Here is a 19,601-nt window from a genome sequence, read left to right as displayed (position 1 = left end):
TGTTTAATTAAGGTTAATTGAAAAGCTTTTGTTTCTTTGTGTAAGTCTCTATGTTGGAAATGATAGCAAAAAGGTTTGGTATGCGTAGACTATGAGAAATCATTACGTATTACATCTTAAAACAAACGTATCAGCTATCTTGTATAGCAGTGATAATTAAGGAACTTCAAGCACTGTCCTGACAGTTTTTTATTAGGAATTAAGCATTGTTCACTATAAAAATTCTTCTGCTGGTATGAACTGGAGTGAACTAAGTTTCATAACTTCAGATTTAGAGCAAATTAAAAGGTTAATGGAGAATAGGAAATATCTTTTCATTTTAGGATGTCACTGCCCCCAGCAGTCCATCCTGCCCTTTCCTGGCAGAAGGGAATCCTGTTCACCCTACAGCATGCTAGCTTAAAACAGCCACAAAGGTAGGTTCACCCTGAAAACCAGCGCGTTCACGTAGGCAGCTGCCCATGCTGCTGCTTCCATTTTGGAGACTGGTATTCCCCAGCTGCACGGCATAACCACACGCGAGCCAGGGCCTCGCCTCCCGCCAGCAGGATCACAGGCCTGGCGGCCCGCGGTTCAGAAGCCTCTGAACGCCCTTCCCGTTCAGAGCTGCTGGAGTTAGGCATGGCCGTAACTGGCAGGTGTAGGCTTCGCTAATGGCGTTTGAAAGCCCTCTCTCAAACAAAGTAAAGTAACTAAAGGCTGTTTTAGGTAACCGTGCAAAGACAGTGATGTTAGGGAAACCGATTTCTAAGATCGAGGGTAGGTGATGTTCTGATGAGTTATGCTGCTGCTTGAGAACCAAAATTGCCAGTCATTTAAGGGTATGAAATGTGGGGTCTGCAAGTGAGTTCTTCTAAATAACACACGCTTTTCACTGAAATGAATTGTGAACTCAATCCTGAATACATCGGTTTTCTCTTACAGGAGGGTCCCCCTCATAAATGTGCCTTAATTTTCGCAGATAACAGTGGAATAGACATAATTTTAGGAGTCTTTCCTTTTGTCAGAGAGCTGCTGTCTAGAGGGACAGAGGTAAGTGGTTTTCACCGTGAATTCACTATGTAATGGAGCTTTGGTAACTGGGGAGAGGTTTGGTAACTACCCACCAGCAGTACGCTTTACCAGCCTGGCTGCTAACACCTAAATTGGGAATAATCCAAATCCCTGGGACTCCAGAGTCTGACTTTAAGTAGGCTGTGAGAGGCAGCAAAGCCAAGCCCGCCTCTGTCAGACCCGAGTTTGCTGAACAAGGGTCTGTAATGTCGAAAGACCCGATATCGCTGGTTAACTGAGGGGAGACGAGGACTGGGGCTCCAGCCTTTCTCTTTGCGTTCCCTCCTTTGTAAAACACGTCGGGCAATGGTGATTTTTAAACAGAGGAGCGGCTCTGCCGCCATGTGTGAACTGCATTAATTGGTGAACTCTTCTGACATCTTTACCTCAGGTTATATTGGCTTGTAACTCTGGCCCTGCCCTAAATGATGTCACCTACAGCGAGTCCCTGATCGTTACTGAACGGATAGCAGCAATGGATCCAGTTATTCAGTAAGCATATAACCAGCCTTCGTTACGTGTCATACGATACGTAGAAGGAAAAAGCAAGTTCCTTGGTACAGACTTAGTTCATATTTAACTGTGTTTATTAGTGTCTGAAATCTGCAACCTGGAGGTAAGCTAAGGCAGATCATTTACGTTCATTAAGGTGAAAAATTTAGAAATCAGATCTTTTGTGAACACCCATAATTACATTTCTGGTCTGTGTCTTCCCTGCTAAGCACTCAAGCTACTAAAACATACATTTTCTATGTTAAAAAGAATAGAGGAAAATCCATCTATTTCACAGTTGGAGTATCCCCAGTAGAGGATACACAGCCACCTAAATGATCCTTTTCCTCAAGGAAACATTGTGTTTCTTGGTGAAGTCCTAGCAGGAAAAGAAGCCTTTGCAAAGAGAGCTTAGATACTCATTGTCGTCTGGCTGCTTACCAGGTTTGCATGACCCTGTTGAGGTAGCTGTTTAACATTGTCTTTTTTTTTTTTTAAATCAAGATCTGCACTGAGGGAGGAGAAGCTGCTGTTGGTGCAGACAGGCTCGAGTTCTCCGTGCCTAGATCTAAGGTATATCGGCAAAGCACCACTTTGTTATTTGTCTCCATCAGCTGCAGGATGCTCAGAGGCTTAGCTCTGGAGTATCTCAGCCGCCTTTCCTGATGTGAATCACATTTGCAAAACCCTTACGAGTTGCTTAGTCTGGATTTACAGCCCTGTAATAGTGATCGAGCCTTACTCGTTGTTGCACGTCTTATTGATCACACTTGTGGTCAGCAGTGACGCAGGGTCAGCTTCAGGAGCAGCTTAGTTATGGATGACGTAAAATCCTGCATGTGACCAAGAAATCCACTTGACGAGCAGCAGCATTTCGTGTTGTTAACCTATTTATTTTTAAGGAGTTTCTCTATTGGAGACAGAACTTACCTGTGTTTTCTGGGAAATCCCAATTCCACATGCATTTATGAAGCTTTTAAAACTACGTTTCAATCTCATTTCCTTTGATTTAAGGTGTTCCTCTTTATTGGCATCAGTAATTCCATCCGAAATTCCATACCCCGCCACGTTTTATGTAAACGATAAAGCCCTTAGAACAGCCTGCCTTTGATGTGTCACGTGTGTCAGGATGACTGTTTCTAAACCAGACCTCTCGTTTCAGCCGGCTGGATAAAGGCTTGGCTGTGCTGGTCAGAGAACGGCAGACAGACTTGGTTATCATCGAAGGCATGGGGCGCGCCATCCACACAAATTACTACGCGGCTTTGAACTGTGAGAGCCTCAAGCTTGCCGTTATCAAAAACTCCTGGCTTGCGGATCGCCTCGGAGGGAAAATTTTCAGTGTCATTTTTAAGTATGAAGTGCCATGTAAATGATGCGTATCGGTCAGCTGGGGGAACAGGAGCAGCAGAATGGACTTGCACTAGTTTTACTTTAACTGTAAAGAATGTATTTTTATTACAACAGGGAAAAGAGGTCACAGGAAATTCCGTATTTATATTGTGCTTTTGTGACTTAAAAAGCAACAATACGATTCACTCTATAGTATACACACTCAAATATATATATGTATATCACTCATTGTTTATTTTGGTAAGTGTTTATTTTAATGCTGCAGTATTTGTGATGAAAAGACTTTATTTTTTTGTTCTGTGAGACATTCATATAGAAATATATTTAAATGTCAATGAAACCTTTTTTTATACATCTCTGCCTACTCTGCCAGCAATGACATGGCACATACCAAATAGTTTTTAAAGTGCTGAGTGAATCTGACATTGCATTTTCCATGTCAGCTTTTAAACTTACCTAAAACGTTTCATGCTCTTTGCAGTTAATTTGATTGAAGGACTGATCCGCCTTCTAAGCTAACCACCATTGCTTAAGCTGTACTTGAAATACAACTGTCGAGAGCGCATAGCCGCTAAGCGAACAGCACTAGTTTACCCACAGCTGGGAGAACTCGTAACTCCTATTGCTTTCACTGCTTGTTCTTGCTAACCGTTGGGTGGGAGGGGAGTTCTGCACCTATACTAAATTCCGTAGCAGTAGTTGGAAGCTGAGCCTCACTAAGTTACCCTCACGGTGAATGTGTACTGCTGCATTCAGAAACACCCGGCTATTTTCCCGTCACGGGCCTGTTAGTTTCTGTTGCCTTCAGTTATTTAATGCTGGGACTGACAGGAATTAGTCTCTTTGTTCATGCAGAGCAGTTAAAGCCATTTCCAAGTAACTGAATTTGCTTTTTTTCCCCTCCGTCAGATGTGCAGTACATAAATGGAGTGATTTAACCATGAATTTGCAAACCAGCATGTGCATGCATCAGTCATTCCAGGTCTGAAATGAAAAACAGCTTAATTAGAAAACTATTTAATATGCAGCTGAGCTAACTGTTCCCCATGAATTTCAAAGATGATTCTTTGAGAGCAAGAGAATAATGCAAAACACCGTTACGCACTGCCTCACCCTTGCCTGGTGAACGTGTACTTTGTTTGAATCCTCTGATCACCAAACGTCAGGCTGTAGTACTGTTGGATTTCAACTATCAATCTTCTTCCTAAGTACTTCTTGATCAGGTTAACTGGGACAAAAGATCCTCTATAGCTGAACAGGGAACCTTACCCTATGATGGGAAGCTGACAAAGGACAAGTCCATGTCTTGCACTTCTTAAGTCTGGTAGCTCCTTAATTGCAAGGTCTCCCGTTCTCGGGCTTTCGGCCACTGCAGAGAATGCAGTTAAGTCAAGTCCTGCGTGTTGGAGTTTATGCAACAGTACTGTCGTTTCTGATTCAGAAATGACCTTCACAGTGACCAGCATCTTCTGCTTAGAAGAGGGGAAGAGTACAGTCTATTTATAACTACGATGTTGAAGAAGTTGTTCTTGATTGGAACAGTCAGATGAGAGCTTTAATTTTCAAGATTGTACCTCATACTGCAATTAATAAGCAGAGGCTTCATATTAACCTATCCCAAGTCACTTACTCCTACGGGCATTCATGTACTTACATAGTAAACTTCTAAACTAAATATGGATCCACCATCTTAGCCATCTCAACTTTATTTACCAAGTTGTTAACCTCCCTGATTTTTAACAGTTACACTCTATCCCTTATCAATTTAAATTCTTCCAAGCCACTTAATTTTCTTCTGTATCCAGCTCCAGAAGTGCTCTCTGTGTGTGTTTGTAATTAGAAAACTAACACTCTAGACTTGCAGAAAAACATCTTTCTACAGTGATGTAGTTCCTATGAAATATGTATGGTATAAACCTAATACGTGCCCATTCCTTAGGCAAAATTTCTTAAGCATTAGCCCTCCCTGAAGTCTCCTGGCTTTGTCTTGTATTTTCTTTTATACGTAGACGAGTGCACATTTCTTCTGTGAAAACGGAGCAACAAGATTTCTGAAAAACACAAGGGGAGGCAACAAGGGGATGAGTTGTTCTGTGTCACAGAGTCCACCTCTTAAGTCTGCACAACCCATCCGTTGGAGTGGATGGAGCGAGAACGGGAACACCAGGGTGCACATTCAGATACTAGTGCAGTTTCGTTTACATGTGTTTCCTGCTTGTCAAATGACTTTAAGAATAGCCATACTTGAGAATAAACTTGTTATCGATGATTTACTGTCCTCTGTACACACTCAGCCTACTGGAATGCAGTTTGGCTGCCTAGGAATTACAGTATATGTTTCTACTTAATATTTTGGGGGTGGGGAGTATTTTATTATCGTTAGCCTGTTCACACAGCCCAAGCTATGAAATCTCAGTGCTTTAAAGAGTGAACACAGAGCATGCCTTCCCCCCTCCCCACACCACGTTGCTTTCCTTAGAAAAAGCAAGATCCCTATGGGAATCAGCACGGCACAGCGGAGCGCCGCTGCCTAGCTTGTCCATGCGAAGCGGGTGGGACGCAGGGAAGCAGACAGGCGATAACAACCGTCCCCTACCTTTACGTGCCCAGCGGCGTGTCTGCTCCTGTTTGACAGCTCCACCACAGCTGCAATCACTCCCAAGGCAAGGCCAATCGCAAGGGTAAGAAAGAGCCCGCCCAGAGCCTGCGGCTGCAGAGGACTCCATCGCTCTCTACTTTTGTGGAGGCAACTGGTCTCCCACCACTTGTTACGCAAGTTGTCGAGATCGCCTGATTCCCGCAGTTTGAGGACAGCAATGGAGAGTTTCTTGGTCCACAGGGATGCTGGCAGCAGTAGCGTGAAAGAGAAGAGCATGGCAGAGATCACAGCCACTATAACATTTTTAAGCAACCCGCTGCTCTGCTACCACACGGGCTCAGCTGGGTGCTGCTTCCTAACTGTCAGATGGTCATTCTGCAGACAGAACGCAACAGGCTAAGCCAAGCGCTTCTCTTGGCTCACAGCCGTTCCCGTCCTGCCCACAGAGGTATGACAATACTTGCAGAGCAACGACAGAGTGAAGGTGCTTTGAGAAATACAAGCAGTCATGCTCCACAAGAGAACAAACTGTCTACCTGTAACTGCACCAGGAGCTCTGCGTTACTGGGACCGAGGCAAAACCAAACCAAAAACCCCACAGGAACCAGTGACACCCCTGAGAGTTGGCATTTTTTGCAGTTCAGAGTAAGAGTCGGTAAGTGCTAGTGATAATTCATCTACAGAACGACAACATTGCCTAGCAGGTTACCAGTTTGTTCACACTAGGTTATTGGTGTTAATGCAGAACTGTGCGCAAGTTTCAGGACTTGGCTATGGCAGGCTTTCTGCTCTGTCAGTCTGCTACTTCAGACCCATGAAATGCAAGCGGAGAGGGGGGACAGAAACGGTGCACGGTGACTAACCCTGGGTGGTGGCAATGCCGAATCCTCGGGCTCCAATAACTTCAGGGGCCCTGATCAAATTGCAGTGCCTGGCAGCTGCAAGGTCTTGAGAGATGGATTCACCAATAAAGGCGTAGTTTGATTCCATCACGCGCTGAACCGCTTCCTGGTAGGTTTTGACTAACACGTAGTCTCGTCTCTTGTCCATATATTCATAGATCATCTGATGGATAGGATTCTTGGAATTCTGCAGCCCAAAAATCCAAGTGTCAAACTGAAGTGTAAAACAATCATCCAAAAAAATCTGCATATATGTGCAATGATTGCAAAAAAATTGGGAGAATGAATACTTAAATCATTGCCCTTTGAGCCCTCCGTGCTGAAAACCAGCATACCGTTAGCACGGATTTCCTCTCTAATGCACAGTGTTACAGGGATATAAGTCTTAAATATTCCCTCCCCCCGCCAAAAACAACCTTCGCAGGCGTCCAGTTAATGTACCCAGAAATGACCTACGTCAGTCCTCCTGTTCAAGGTACACACGGATAACCCCTGAGGACTAGCATCGCCTTCTTAGAAGAGAATACTCTATAAAAATATAGTCCTCTGCATGCTTTTCTCTCCGAGAAGAGGTGGAAAAAGAGATGAACAAAACATCAGATACCAATCACGTTATTTGAAGTATTACAGGACCCTTAGGCCTGAACTAGACCACTTGGCCCCAGCTTAGCAGTTCTATGGCACGTGTGTATGTGCACAATGAGATTCTCTGCACCTTGAAGTAGTAGAAAGTAGAGGAGCCGTCCAGTGTCCCAAACTCAAGCTTCCTTTGCTTCACAAGATCTTCAAAAGTCTGGATTGGGAGCTGCTCGCTGCCAGAGCTCAGCAGGGCGGTGAAGTTGGCAATGTAGGCAGCCAGCAAGGCGATGGTGAACAGCCACCAGACAGCAGCGATGACCCGCACAGAGAGCGCTTTGGGCCGAGGGGTGACGCCTGCACGACCAGAGGAGCCGAGAAAACGTATGGGAGGTGATGTATGGTGAGAGAGAGGTGAAGAACTTTAGATCTGTGAGCCTGAGTTAAAGACTTCCCTTTAAATAAAGGCCAAACTGCAAAACTTGCCCTGCAGCTACTTAATACACGAGCCTGAAAAGACTTGCTATGGCTGGTTTGAACTGCATCAAAACTGCATGCAATGCAGAGCTGAAGCAACGTCAGTGGTGAAAAACAACAAAAACCTCCACTCTACAAAGCACCCGTGCGATGGTTAGCTTGACATTCCCTGGGGCAGTTGTTACAGCAGAAAATACGCATTCCTCAACTGAAGCCCCAGCCACCTGTACGATTCCAACAAGTCTGTAATCAAAATTCCCCAAACTGGGAGTTTTACTGTTGCCAGGTGTCTTCCCTCCCCAGGATAGCACACCAGTGTCACAGACAGATGAGAGCTGGATATGCAATCAGCTGAAAACCCCACAGTGCTCCCAGAGCCTCCTTGTTGCAGTTCTCCCAGCTCACCTTGCAGGGCAAGTGCTCCTGCTCCAAACCAGAGGCTATTTAAGAAGGTGAAGTGGTTCTCTTCATTCTTTGGCTCATTCCATTCACAGGGGCTCAGTCTGTGGGAAAACGACAGGATAAAACCAGACATTCAGGAGGAAAAAAATACAAATAATCCTGCAGTGTGACTGCAGCAGTGCAGATAGCCTGGAAATGCCCTTTCCTTCCATGGTAGCTCCTCCTTCACCCCAGTTCCAGTTTAACCAGTGCAGAGGAAGGTGCTCCTGCTCAATGCCTCAAGTAGTTTGCAACAGTGATGGCTCAGGGACTCCAGTCACAGGTTTGCCAGACACTTTCTTCCCGAGCCGTGGCGTAATCTAGTCTCCCTGGCCCGCCTGACTGGCAATAGTGGCTCTGTTCCGTAACAGCAGACTGAAGGCTGCTCCTTGGAGCAAATCCTTACCTATAAAGATTGTGCATAAAACTAGAAAAGCAGCAACAGAGCTTCTGTTCAAAACTGCAGCTGCAGAGAGCCTCAGTGCCGCCTAATCAAGAAAGGGGGAGAAAGCTGAATCTCCTGGGAAGGGGGTGGTGCGGTGGCAGAGAGAATCTCTTCCAGAAGTCAGTGCAGGATACGGTGCGTAAAAATACACCAGGAGAGAGACCTGCACGTAGGAACATGGTCGTAGTTCAAAACAAACTCTCATAAAAGTGAGAAAGAAGAGCTGAAGTACAAACACAGAGTCCTTTTAGCAACCCTAGGTAATCCCCGTCAAGAGATACGGTGCTCTTCGTGGGGAGATCCTACTCTTAATGCTGTCTTAATCTGATGTGACTTAAGCTTTATTAGCCCTGGTTCTGGACCTGTACAGAAGGTTCCTCAAAGCAAAATACACCCTGGTACTTTAAAACTGAGATCTCTTCATAGCTGAGAAAGCAGTTGACTTGAACGAAATCTGTGAAACAAATTCTTTTATACCTGGCAACAAGGAAGAGGCAGAAGCACGTCAGCACATAAGCAAATAAAAGGCCTGTCCAGGTCTCCTTACTGAAAGGAGCCAGGAAATGGAAGAAAGACATCTCCTGAGAGACGGTGTCTTTTCGAAGCAAGATTCCAATCCCAGTCTGCAGGAATGGTGTGGTGAAGGAGACCACCTCTTCCCTTGCTGAGGTGACTGTCAATGGAGCCACTGCAATGTCTGCTTCCTATAAGATGGAGATAAAAAATAATCAACCATCCAACTGACCTGAAGATTTCTGTCACTCAAATAGAATGCTTCCCCAGCTGAGTGGGCAGATACCTGCATGGCAAATCACTTCTCTGTGTCAACAGACAGCTACCAGACTGCGAGCTCCAAAAAACAGGATAGTTTTCCATTTTGCATTGTTCATAGTGGGGTGCTGGTTGGCATCTGGGGCTCCTGGTTTCCTGCTACAGCATCACACACACAAGCTGAGGCTGTGCACCATGAACCACACTGGTTTTGTTTACCAAAACCAGAAGGCATGTTCCTTTCTTTTTCTGGCTGCAGCATCTACATGACTGACAGCTGGACACAGTACTGAGTTCAGAGGAGCAAAGAAGGCTTAATTCAAACGTTATTGATGGATGACAGAACGCTAGCCACAGGGGATGGCACATGATGGGTTAAGATGTGCATTCGAGCATCCCCTTGAGGAGTCTAAGGCATTACCATTCTGGAAGAGACAAGTTTCACCTACTGGTTAAGTTCAAGGTAAGTTTTCCCTAAAGCCATTATCTTTGTTTCATTAGTGAGCTAAGATGACTGCAGTCTCTCAGACTACAAAGAAACACTGGGTAGCTTCTGAGACAAGACAAGCACTGCACCAGGAGCACCTTGTTGTAACGATGATCTCCTGCTATGGCCATTGTCTCCTTGTTCCTTAGTTCCCATATTTGCAGGGCAAAACCAATTACAAGTCTTGCTATTCATTAGTTCTACACAACAGGCAGAATGACTCCAAGTTGCTCAGTCCCTGAGCAAATTCTAATGAAGTCCAAGAGCTGATAGTGCTGTTCTTTCCTGCTAGAGCTGCAGTTTGTCAAAAATATAAATTGAAAATTACCTGTCTCAAAATCTCGCCAATCATCCCTGTCCAGTTCCCACTGGAAGAGACGGCACCGTACTGCCCGTCTCCCACCACCTTCACCTTGTAGCTGAAGTGAAGCATTGCAGCAAGTGCTTTCAGCAAATCAATGCAGTATCCCTCCAGTTCCGCGCTTCTCACCATGACATAAGGATCTTCCTGCGTATTGAGGGAAAAATACATAGTTACATGCTCCCACAGTCTGCAGTGCAACTGATAGTGAATTAAACCATTTCTTGGCGAACCCTCCCCAAAGACCTCTATCCACATTATCGGGGGGACAGCATTTCCCAACTTGAAAGCGATTCATTGGCGTCACGTGCCACCACTAGTCATAGACTACAGCTCCAGCAGGAGAGCTGCATTCTGCAAGCCACATGTACCACAGAAATAAGTGATAATCACTTCTCAGTCTAAAAGCCCAAACACGTTTCATTTGCCCATCAGATGAGGGTTGCATGCTGGTGCAGAACCTGACAGAATCAGAAGATTTACTGCTGCAGCCTCTTCTGAATAGTCCTGCTTGTATGGTGCATGTAGTAATGTGTTTGGGTTTTGTTTTTTTTTATAGGCTGTTTTTAATCCCTGCACACGTGTGATCTTTTCATATTTCCACTGCAGGACAGAAACAACAACCAGGTAACATGACAACCCTTAGGTGTAGCTAAACAGAGTGAAGAGGCCTGGCTGTCTTCGCAGAGCAGTCATTTATAGAAGTCCATTTTGTGGGCTGACTTTGAGAGCCCTCGCATCCTCCCACTGCAAACCACAGACAGCTTGCACCTCTACACCACTGAGGCAGCACTCCAAAACCACTATCTGTGATGAACAGGGATATCAGTGTCAAAGACAGCCCAAAAAAGCACCTGCAAATATATGGGTGGAAAAAAAAGGCAGAGTATAATTCCAGCTATCTCCCAGCCACTCTCAGTGTTGTGTCACTGCCTTACCAGGATTGTTGTGACAGTCAAAGTTGGAAGAGCCTCTTCTGGTCCCCTTGAGTCAGTGACCTGCAAATCAAAAAATGAAGAAGAAATAATTGGATTTCAAAGTCCCAGGCATGGCCTCACTTAGCTGGGGCTCACATTATGACTTGGGGTGGGTGTCGGGGGTGTGTGCGCATGTGTAACCAGCTACAAATCTGCCCCTGTACACGGCAGCAATCTCACCACCACTGTTCCCTAACGTTAATTAATAAATCACAAGCATTTCACTTCATTGTGTGTTGTCAGCATTCTTTGTCTGAATAAAAATCACTTTAAATGTTGTCACAATTCTTCAGATACACAGTACTGTGTACTCCCAAAGAGATCAATTCATGTTGCTGACAAAACAGCGGCCAATTAAGGTCTCACTAGAGAGCAATTCCAGGAGACACAGAACAGCAGGAAGCCTGCGAGGAGGAGCAGAGGAAACCCGGGTCCACTTCTGCACGGAACGCTGAATTCGAGGGTACATCTTCCAACCTTGCAGAGTCCTCACAGCTCAAGATGATTTCTGATCAGTACTACTCTGGAGCAATTCAAGCTTTTGCCAGTTAAGCAGTCTAATTCTGTAAGATTTGTGGGTCTTAAGTGTATCCCTTTATTTTAAAATTACACAATAATATTGCTACTGAGTGAGAGAGCATCTGTGTGCGTGTGTGTATTTATATATATATATATTTATATATATGTGCAGTGCAAGATCTGCAAAAGAAGCTCCAGTTCTTCCAGGAGCTGAATGATCTTGTTTCAATTCCCTCTTCCCAATGGAAGGATTTGAGGGATGAGCTTTGTCTTTGAAACTGTCATCAGAAGTTACCTAATGCAGAGTGTTCTGGAAGCAATGTTGTTATTGCCAGATAAGCTACAATTTGCTCTTAGATAAAAGCAAAAAAGTCACATTTCTTTTTAGGTCTGTTTAAAATATTTATGCCTACTGAACAAGAGGGTGAATAAAACAAAAGACAAAAAAATCCTTGCCTATCCCTCTCGCCTGGCTTCACCCACTAATTACTGAAGGTTTCAAAGTGGTTCTTAAAAAAAAAATCTCAACAACACACTACAACTTTTGTAAATATACCAGAAGAGTATTTTATTGGGCAAAAGTTGCAGGGTTTGGGTAGCAGGAGGGTAGGTAGGGGTGGCACGGGGTGACCTCCGCAGGAGGTCATGAACTGCCCAGCGCTGGACACAGCCTTTTCAAGCTGACAAAACAGACCCACAGTGCACCAAAACTGAATGAATCGGACAAGTTTATGGTGCCTGTGCAAAAACTTCTTTAAAAAAGGGTGGTAATGGCTGCGTGAGAGACAAGGCTAGAGCAGGAAGAGACACAAAAGACAATATCAGGTCAGGAGAGTTGCCCAAGCAGGGGCAAAGGAGAAATAAGAAAGCTACCAGAGCAGGAGGGACAGCGGGGTGGGAGAAAGGCCAAAGAAGAAGATCCACCCCAAGCAAGAGCCGAAGCACAAGAGCCGCCCCAAAGGGACAGAGAGGAGACGCAGGAGGAGGTACAACTGTAACGGGGCTGCCGTCAGCGGAGGAACCTGCACCAGAGCAAATGAGTAGGACCCGCAAAGCGCTGACCCCAATCTCCCGTGCCGCCTTGCTGCCTCGCCAAAGGGACGGAGTCTAAAACGCGTGCAACGAGGGGACTGGGGACCGGGAAGAGGGGAGGGCAAGAGGGGAGCTGAGATGTATTTCCCTGTTTTTTTTTTGTTTCCTTGTGTTTATTTCTCAGGGCTGGAATCAACAATTGGAGGTTTATGCTATTTGAAACTGATTGAAATTCCATGACTTTCCCTAAAACTCTCTTCTTGGCACATGACAGGCATCCAGCATGCTTTGATATTGAGAAGTGAGCTGATATTCAGGTGACACAAGGTCTGTCTCTACCTATGCCGTTTGGACAATTAATTTCATTTCCCAATAACCAATACTCCCATCATTTTTGATTGGAAAGTCTTTAGGACAAATCCTGCCTTGCACTACGGGAATATATACATGTTCTAGCAGGTTAGATTTTAAGTGACATTTGGCATCTTTCTTCTAAAGCCTGAGGAATTACGTCCCACACAGACCCTTTTTATATTAAGTGCAAACTTTTGGAAACAAAACACGCATCTAATAACTAATAAAACACACATCTAAGAACTAATAAAGGTATCTCTGTATGTCTGACTTTTCTTTGATGTTAAGAAGTGATGGAATAATTCTGAGGTTTAAATTCTATAAGCCATGAGGACAGGGCTATAGGCAGATTCTTCCCTGGGGCATGACTGAATTTTGAATTCTGGACAAAAGACTGAGTTAAAAAGAAAAGCATAGATACACAGACTTGGAAATGGCCATCAGTCGCCATGAAAAGTATTTAAAATATAAATTTAAATAGTATTTAAATTTAAATTTAAGTAGTATTTAGAATAATAATTCTTCACAGATTAAAAGCATTGCACACTATGACCACATCTATTTCTGGATTTAAAATGTAAGACCTTTTGCGCATATGCCTTCGTTGGTAGCTCTGCACCAATGAACTTAAACATACCTTACTCACAGCACCACCATTCCTTGTAGTTCCTGAAAAAAAACCCAAACAATGACAAAATCAAGTTCTTGCAGGGTTTATAGTTACAGCTCCTTAAAAGTGAAGTTTCATACTGCCATTTCATATTGCACTTAAATAAACGGAATGATTGTCCTTGACTCACGCTCACAGGGCAGTTGACTTGCAGGCGTTTTGTCAAGGCTGTTTCCTCGCTCACAGCACAGCGTTGGTGTGAAACAATGGAAGCAGAAACAGACACAGCCAGATTCAGGCTGCAGAAAGTTCTAATTGTACCTTAATGAGTACGGCTGTCACCCACACATTGAGGAATGGATTCTGCAGAATCCATCGCCTTATTTCCTTATTGCCCTCCCTGACGAGGTGAAAAGCCATCTCTCCTGCTCCGTCACACAACTGAGATTTCCCCCTAACTCCTGCAAAACCTTGTCTATATCCCTAAGGAAAAGCCCTGTAAACAACCAGAAGTTCATCACCATTACGTTCCAAGATGCTAGGTTTTCTTATCCTTCCCTTCCCCACTAATGACAGGTTCCTACTGTCAAAGCAGCCAAAGGGGTTGCAACCCCTGGGGCAGAAACCCTTCTCCACCACGTCCTACTCCATTCCCCCCTCAAATTGTAAGCACCCTGACTTTTCATTCCTGTGAAAATTAAAACCTCCAAAAGGGCCATGACCAAACCCAGTTACCAACAGTGACGGCACTGAAGAAAGGAGCAGGAAGCCTGCCTCGTGCTGCCTGTTCTCTGCATCCCATCAAGGAATGGCGAGTAAGGGAGGTACATAAAATCAGCAAAGAGTTTAAGTGTGATGAGAACCAGCGCAATCCTGTAGATGGCATTGGAGTGAACATCCAATGTCAAAATGTCAAATTGTCAAAACCACTATTGACCTTTTCTGTATTACTTTGCCTTCCTATGCCTCAGTTTCCTTGGTAAAAACACCAAGATCCACCTCAGTTTCCTTGGTAAAAACACCAAGATCCACCCATAAAAGTACTATTACTGAGGTTGGTCATGCTTCTGGGTTCTACTCTCTGCTCTGCTGTGCGACTTTTAACAAGTCCTGTTAAATTATTTGCTCTACAGCTTCCCTTTTCATAATATTCAGGAGAATACCTCAATCCCACCCCAGCTGCACGACAGCTAAACTACAATGATTGAGATGCTGGATTAAAACCACAATTGTGTCAATATATGACTCATTAATTGCCCAGGATGTTTTTTCTAGAAAGTGCACAGCATTGCTCCTTGGAATCAAAGAATTCACAGTGCAAAAGCCAAAAATCCCTCAAGATAAAACAAAAAATGTAGGGTGTTTTCACTCTTTCAAGCAAAAGCTGTGAGTTTTTCATTAAATATAACAACACATTCATTCATTATGTATTATTCATTCTTTGGTTTTGCATTTTCTGGCCTTGTGCTGAACTCTACATTATTGTAAAACAAAACCTGCTTTTTCCCTCTCCACTACAGTTCTCCATGGGAGCTGGAAATCTTCACAAAGGAGTTCTCTTGTCTCCCTTTAGAAACTCATTAAAGCCAGTAAAAGCTTTTTGAGGCTCCTTTTTGAAGACCTGCTAGGGTTTCTTGGAAGAAAACAGCCTGTACTGAGGGCTTCAGCTCCCCCACAGCGGCACTGGATGCAGCTGTTCAAAGCCCCATTGTAAGAACTCCTGAAAGGACCATAAGTAATCGAGTTGCAGCACTAACTCAAAGTTCATTGCAGTGACACTTCTCAGAAGCCAAGTCCTCATTGTGAGAATCCTTTGTGAGAGTCTACAAAAACATAAGACAAAGAAAAGCGGCTCATCCCTCCACTCTTGCTCCCCAAAGGCCGGTGGCTGCAGGAAATTACTGTGGTTGCAAAAATCAGCCTTGTCCTTACCCCTTCTACTCTGAGCATGCCTAGCCTTCTAATGGGAGATGACTCCCTGCTTAACTTCAGTCACAGAATGGTTTGGGTTGGAAGGGACCTTGGAGATCATCTGGTTCCAACCCCCCTGCCGTGGGCTGGGACACCTTCCACTACAGCAGGGTGCTCAAAGCCCCATCCAGCCTGGCCTTGAACACTTCCAGGGATGGGGCATCCACAACTTCCCTGGGCAACCTGTGCCAGTGCCTCACCACCTTCACGGTGAAGAATTTCTTCCTTGTATCTAATCTACATCTGCCCTCTTTCAGTTTGTAGCCATTACCCCCTGTCCTATCCCTTGTAAAAAGTCCCTCTCCACCTTTCTTGTAGGCCCCCTCCAGGCACTGGAAAGCTGCTCTAAGGTCTCCTCAGAGCCTTCTCTGCTCCAGGCTGAACCACCCCAACTCTCCCAGCCTGTCCTCATAGGAGAGGGGCTCCAGCCCCCTGATCATCTTTGTGGCCTCCTCTGGACTCGCTCCAACAGGTCCATGTCCTTCTTCTGTTGGGGGACCCAGCGCTGGACGCAGTGCTCCAGGTGGGGTCTCACAAGAGCAGAGTAGAGGGGGAGAATCCCCTCCCTCGCCCTGCTGGCCACGCTGCTTTGGATGCAGCCCAGGACACGGTTGGCCTTCTGGGCTGCGAGTGCACATTGCCAGGTCATGTTGAAAAAGCTTGTGGCGCTGTTAAGAACTGGCCACTTCACCCCAGTTTTCTACCCCATCTTCCCTCTCTGGGCTAGTACCCCTTGCCTTTGCATCCTTTGCCAGCATTTCCCCTTTTGCAGCTTGTGACCAGGAGAGAGCGCTGAACTAAAGGCGAGGCGATGGGTCAGGTGGATTACAGTTTTGGAGTACACTGGGACATTCAGGATGAGAGAATTTGACCATCATCACAGAAGCAAATGACTGAAGTATCTGTAACCTGAGGTGAACTGCTGCTACCAGAGCTATGTGATTACCAGCTCTGGGTAGATAGGAGATGGGTGTGCGAGATGGACAGGAGAGAGAGTGGAGGAAGTGAAGTTGCTCTCCCAAGTCTCTAAACAGAGAACCAATTTTTATCTCCCAGTAATTTTGCAAGGTCGAGCTACTCCTTAGCCTGAGTCTGGACTCCAGGCATAGAACACCAAAAAGCCACAATAAGATTGAAACTATAGCATTTGTTGTTCAGGTGCAAAACCAAGCTCCCCAGCTCCTCACACGGAGAGCGAAGCGTGGTCAGTGGCTGATCACTGCGCAGAAGTCCCTGGCAGGCTCCTGCAATGTCCCTTAGGAGCTTCAGGGGGAACGTAGTGGTACCCCTTGGCTACAAAAAGTCTGGGGACTCACAGAGCTGACAACTTCAATGCACTAAAACCCCTCTTCTTCCCAAAATATGTCCTGAGCAGAGGGGCTAAACAGGTAACATGGAAAACATTACTCACAGAAGAACAAGTTAATCAGCGTATCTTGCTGCAGTTCAAGGGACCATAGACTCAAAAGAGTGCAGCTTTAACCACAACAGTGTTGTTCATGGACACCTAACCACCCTTTTTCTAGGCTTTTTCATCTTCCCCGATCTCTGTCATCTGATTTACAACTCTAGCAGCAAAGACACTTAGTAACAGCACTCGTAACAGGATAAAGTCACAGTCACAAGCTGTAACAACAAGGTAGGCCCTGCTGATGTCTTAATAACCAATTCGAAAGCAAATTCTTAGATTAAGACAAAATCACGTAAGCACTAGCAGTTAAAGACTGAAAGAATTAACACTCTGTAAAGAAGAACAAAACCAGATTTGGATGCAGCCAGCATTTTTGATCATTTTTCTCACCTGTCTGGCTTGATTCTCTCAGGAGCAGCGTGGTTGCGATCACACAGAACACGAAGTGAAGACCTTTCTCCATTGGAGCAGAAATATCTCCTGTCTAAAGGAAACTTCCTGCTAGAGATGAAAGGCAAGTAGTTAAAGATGGTTTTACAGTTCCTCATTGCTGGGTTAAAATCAGTATGTCCTGGATTTTCTGCACCTCATTCTGAAGAGTCCCAATTCAAACAGAGGTCTCCAGGTGAAAACACAGTCACTTTGGAGACCAGCCATAACAAATACTAAAGAAAAGATTCTGGTGAACGCTTCACTGCAGCAAAAAGGATGCGACCAACCTATGAAGTGGATTTATCCACGGGCTGTTGCACTGTTTCCCCTCCAGTCCGCTCTCACAAGAAGAGGTGTGCTACAACCGCGTGCAGGCTCTGGGGAGGCAGCTGTAGGTGCGAGCAGTAACGAGGGGCTGGAGGCGGCACACACTCATGGGTGCAAGGGAGAGGGAAGGCAGGAACCGAACCGGACTGCTCCCGGGTCCCTTCTGCTCTGAGAAATGGGAAGGGGCTATTACAGACATTTCAGTAGCCAGTTGAGGCACTAATAAAACAACCTTCTCCCGGAGGTTCTCATTTGGGGGGCTTAAAAGCAAAACCTTGATTTCATTTTCCATTTGGGTTGCAGAAAACAAAGGTGTTTGTTTTCATTTGCTCCAAAATGATCTGAAACCAAGCTGTTTCACCCTGCACCAAAAGACATGAGAAATTGTTTCTGAAGCCCTCTTTCGTCTCAATCGCTTAACTGAACAAGGAAAAAGGGGTAAGGGGGAGGAGGGTGAAAACCAGCATGTTTTATTAACTTTTTTCATTTCAAACTCTGCAACAAAATTTCTGCACGGCTTGAAATAATTGTACATTTGTGATTGTAAAACAGCAACAGAGCTATGAAAAACAATCAATGCCAGGTTATATTAAGTCTCAAGCTGCTGCAATATTTTTGATTGTATTTGTCGTCATAGTGTCAAACGAGGTTCAGGACACCACTGCCCCAGAAACTATAAAAATCATATTAAAAATGCGCAAGAAAACTTACCATTTAGGACACTATGTAGGCAAAAAAATCCTACACATGGTATTGCTTGCTTCTGACTGATGCTCAGAAAACACTGGCTTCAGTTAACCTTATCAACTTTTATGAAACTTTCCCCAAACCTGCGCTCCTGTGAAAACTCTCGACGTTACAGCTCAGAAGTTTCCCTCACTCATTTTCTCTACATTTTTCACCTAATAAGAGAGGTGAATAAAATTTACACAAAAGATTCTTTCTGGGTTAAGTGTAAATGCTGTCTGTTGTTGTTGTTGTTGTAAAAAATACTTCAAAATGAGAATATTGTGATCCTTGTGAAAGGATCAAAGGAGAGGATCGACATTTGAGTTATGGATCCGGCTACCCTTTCTAAAAAGTAATTGTAGAATATAGACAAAGTGGTAGCTACTGTTAGCTGTCGCCAGAGCAGCACATGAACTGAACAGCTAAATCACCCACCAAGGCACATAAAGGAAAAGTAGCAGTAGTCTTCAGGTTGAACCAGTGAGGAACTGCATTTTTCCTAGTAGATTTAACCTGTAAATTACTGCTATTTTTTCCTTACAATTTGGTACACACTACAAAATGATTTCAAGTGGCCTCCTTCAAAAAAAGCTAATCAGAGCTGGCAATATATTGCTTGCATCACCTTGAAAAGAAAGAGTCGTTAACACACTGGCTGCTGACTGTCTAAAAGAACAGAGTGTAAATATGTGCAAAAAAGAATTTTTGCAAAGGCTAATACACTTCCCTAACTCTAATTTAGTACTAGAGTCATTTAAGGACAAACAGAATCAGTCAGAGAGAGAATAATGGGAGGGCAGCGGGGTTTAGTGCCTCCCAGTGTGTAGAGAGTTCCTTAGATACTGCTTAAATTAACCATTGCAATATCCATTCATCATCTACCTGAGGAGGTACTACAAAGTTTTCTCATGCTGGCTTTACAGCGAAACAAACTAAGGATTTAAAAAGTTATTTTGCTAGAGTCAGCTTTCCCTCCTCAGGCGGCTTTCAGTCTTTCAAAACATAAACAAAAAAGACAACGTTACTGCTCAGTCTTCTGTACGCAGTGCTGAAGGAAGGCATCAGCATTAAAACGGCAGTGGAAAAGATGAACAGCCATCAGCTAGGAAGGAGACAGCCTGTTGCACACAGGCTTTGATCCTTGTCATCTAGAACAAGAACAGCAGTGATTGAAGGCAGTAGCGCACTTACAGCAATTCCTTCAGCCTCTCCTAGTTCCGTTTGCCTGCCTGGGGACTAGCAGAAGCGACTCGATGACCAGGCACAATGAAACTGCTGGAAC

At 44.7% G+C, this 19,601-nt stretch overlaps 2 protein-coding genes across 15 annotated transcripts in view; one reads left to right on the top strand and one right to left on the bottom strand.

The window, feature by feature from the left end:
- Nucleotides 1-5,167, top strand: part of PANK4 (pantothenate kinase 4 (inactive)) — a 26,676-nt gene extending 21,509 nt beyond the window's left edge. For 6 of the 13 annotated variants that reach the window (XM_087755085.1, XM_087755080.1, XM_087755081.1 and 3 more), the window contains 5 exons: nucleotides 925-1,032; nucleotides 1,445-1,545; nucleotides 2,050-2,118; nucleotides 2,708-2,899; nucleotides 3,808-5,167. In XM_087755085.1, the coding sequence (XP_087611211.1) occupies nucleotides 925-1,032; nucleotides 1,445-1,545; nucleotides 2,050-2,118; nucleotides 2,708-2,899; nucleotides 3,808-3,886 (549 nt within the window). In that variant the 3' untranslated portion in view covers nucleotides 3,887-5,167. Of the gene's footprint in view, nucleotides 1-323; nucleotides 1,033-1,444; nucleotides 1,546-2,049; nucleotides 2,119-2,707; nucleotides 3,123-3,807 lie in introns of those variants that run through there. The other 7 variants (XM_087755083.1, XM_087755084.1, XM_087755082.1 and 4 more) reach the window with 6 other exon arrangements.
- LOC104008936 (putative glutamate receptor) lies at nucleotides 4,813-19,601 on the bottom strand. 2 transcript variants are annotated; one of them, XM_087755090.1, is made up of 11 exons: nucleotides 19,511-19,601; nucleotides 17,222-17,332; nucleotides 13,477-13,508; nucleotides 10,896-10,955; nucleotides 9,925-10,104; nucleotides 8,816-9,042; nucleotides 7,858-7,955; nucleotides 7,115-7,332; nucleotides 6,361-6,586; nucleotides 5,495-5,742; nucleotides 4,813-4,949 (listed from the first exon to the last, which is right to left on the bottom strand). In XM_087755090.1, exons 2-11 carry the CDS (start codon nucleotides 17,292-17,294, stop codon nucleotides 4,848-4,850), a joined length of 1,464 nt encoding a protein of 487 aa, XP_087611216.1. In that variant the 5' UTR covers nucleotides 17,295-17,332; nucleotides 19,511-19,601; the 3' UTR covers nucleotides 4,813-4,847. The 2 variants fall into 2 exon arrangements, with proteins under 2 accessions (XP_087611216.1, XP_087611217.1); XM_087755091.1 differs by having other exon boundaries at nucleotides 17,222-17,329; nucleotides 19,511-19,591.

Source organism: Nipponia nippon, unplaced genomic scaffold (genome assembly GCF_047370975.1).
Source record: "Nipponia nippon isolate SJK-2023a ecotype South Korea unplaced genomic scaffold, ASM4737097v1 scaffold_19, whole genome shotgun sequence".
In the NCBI taxonomy this organism is placed as follows: Eukaryota; Metazoa; Chordata; class Aves; order Pelecaniformes; family Threskiornithidae; genus Nipponia; species Nipponia nippon.
This window is presented reverse-complemented; position numbering and strand designations above follow the sequence as displayed.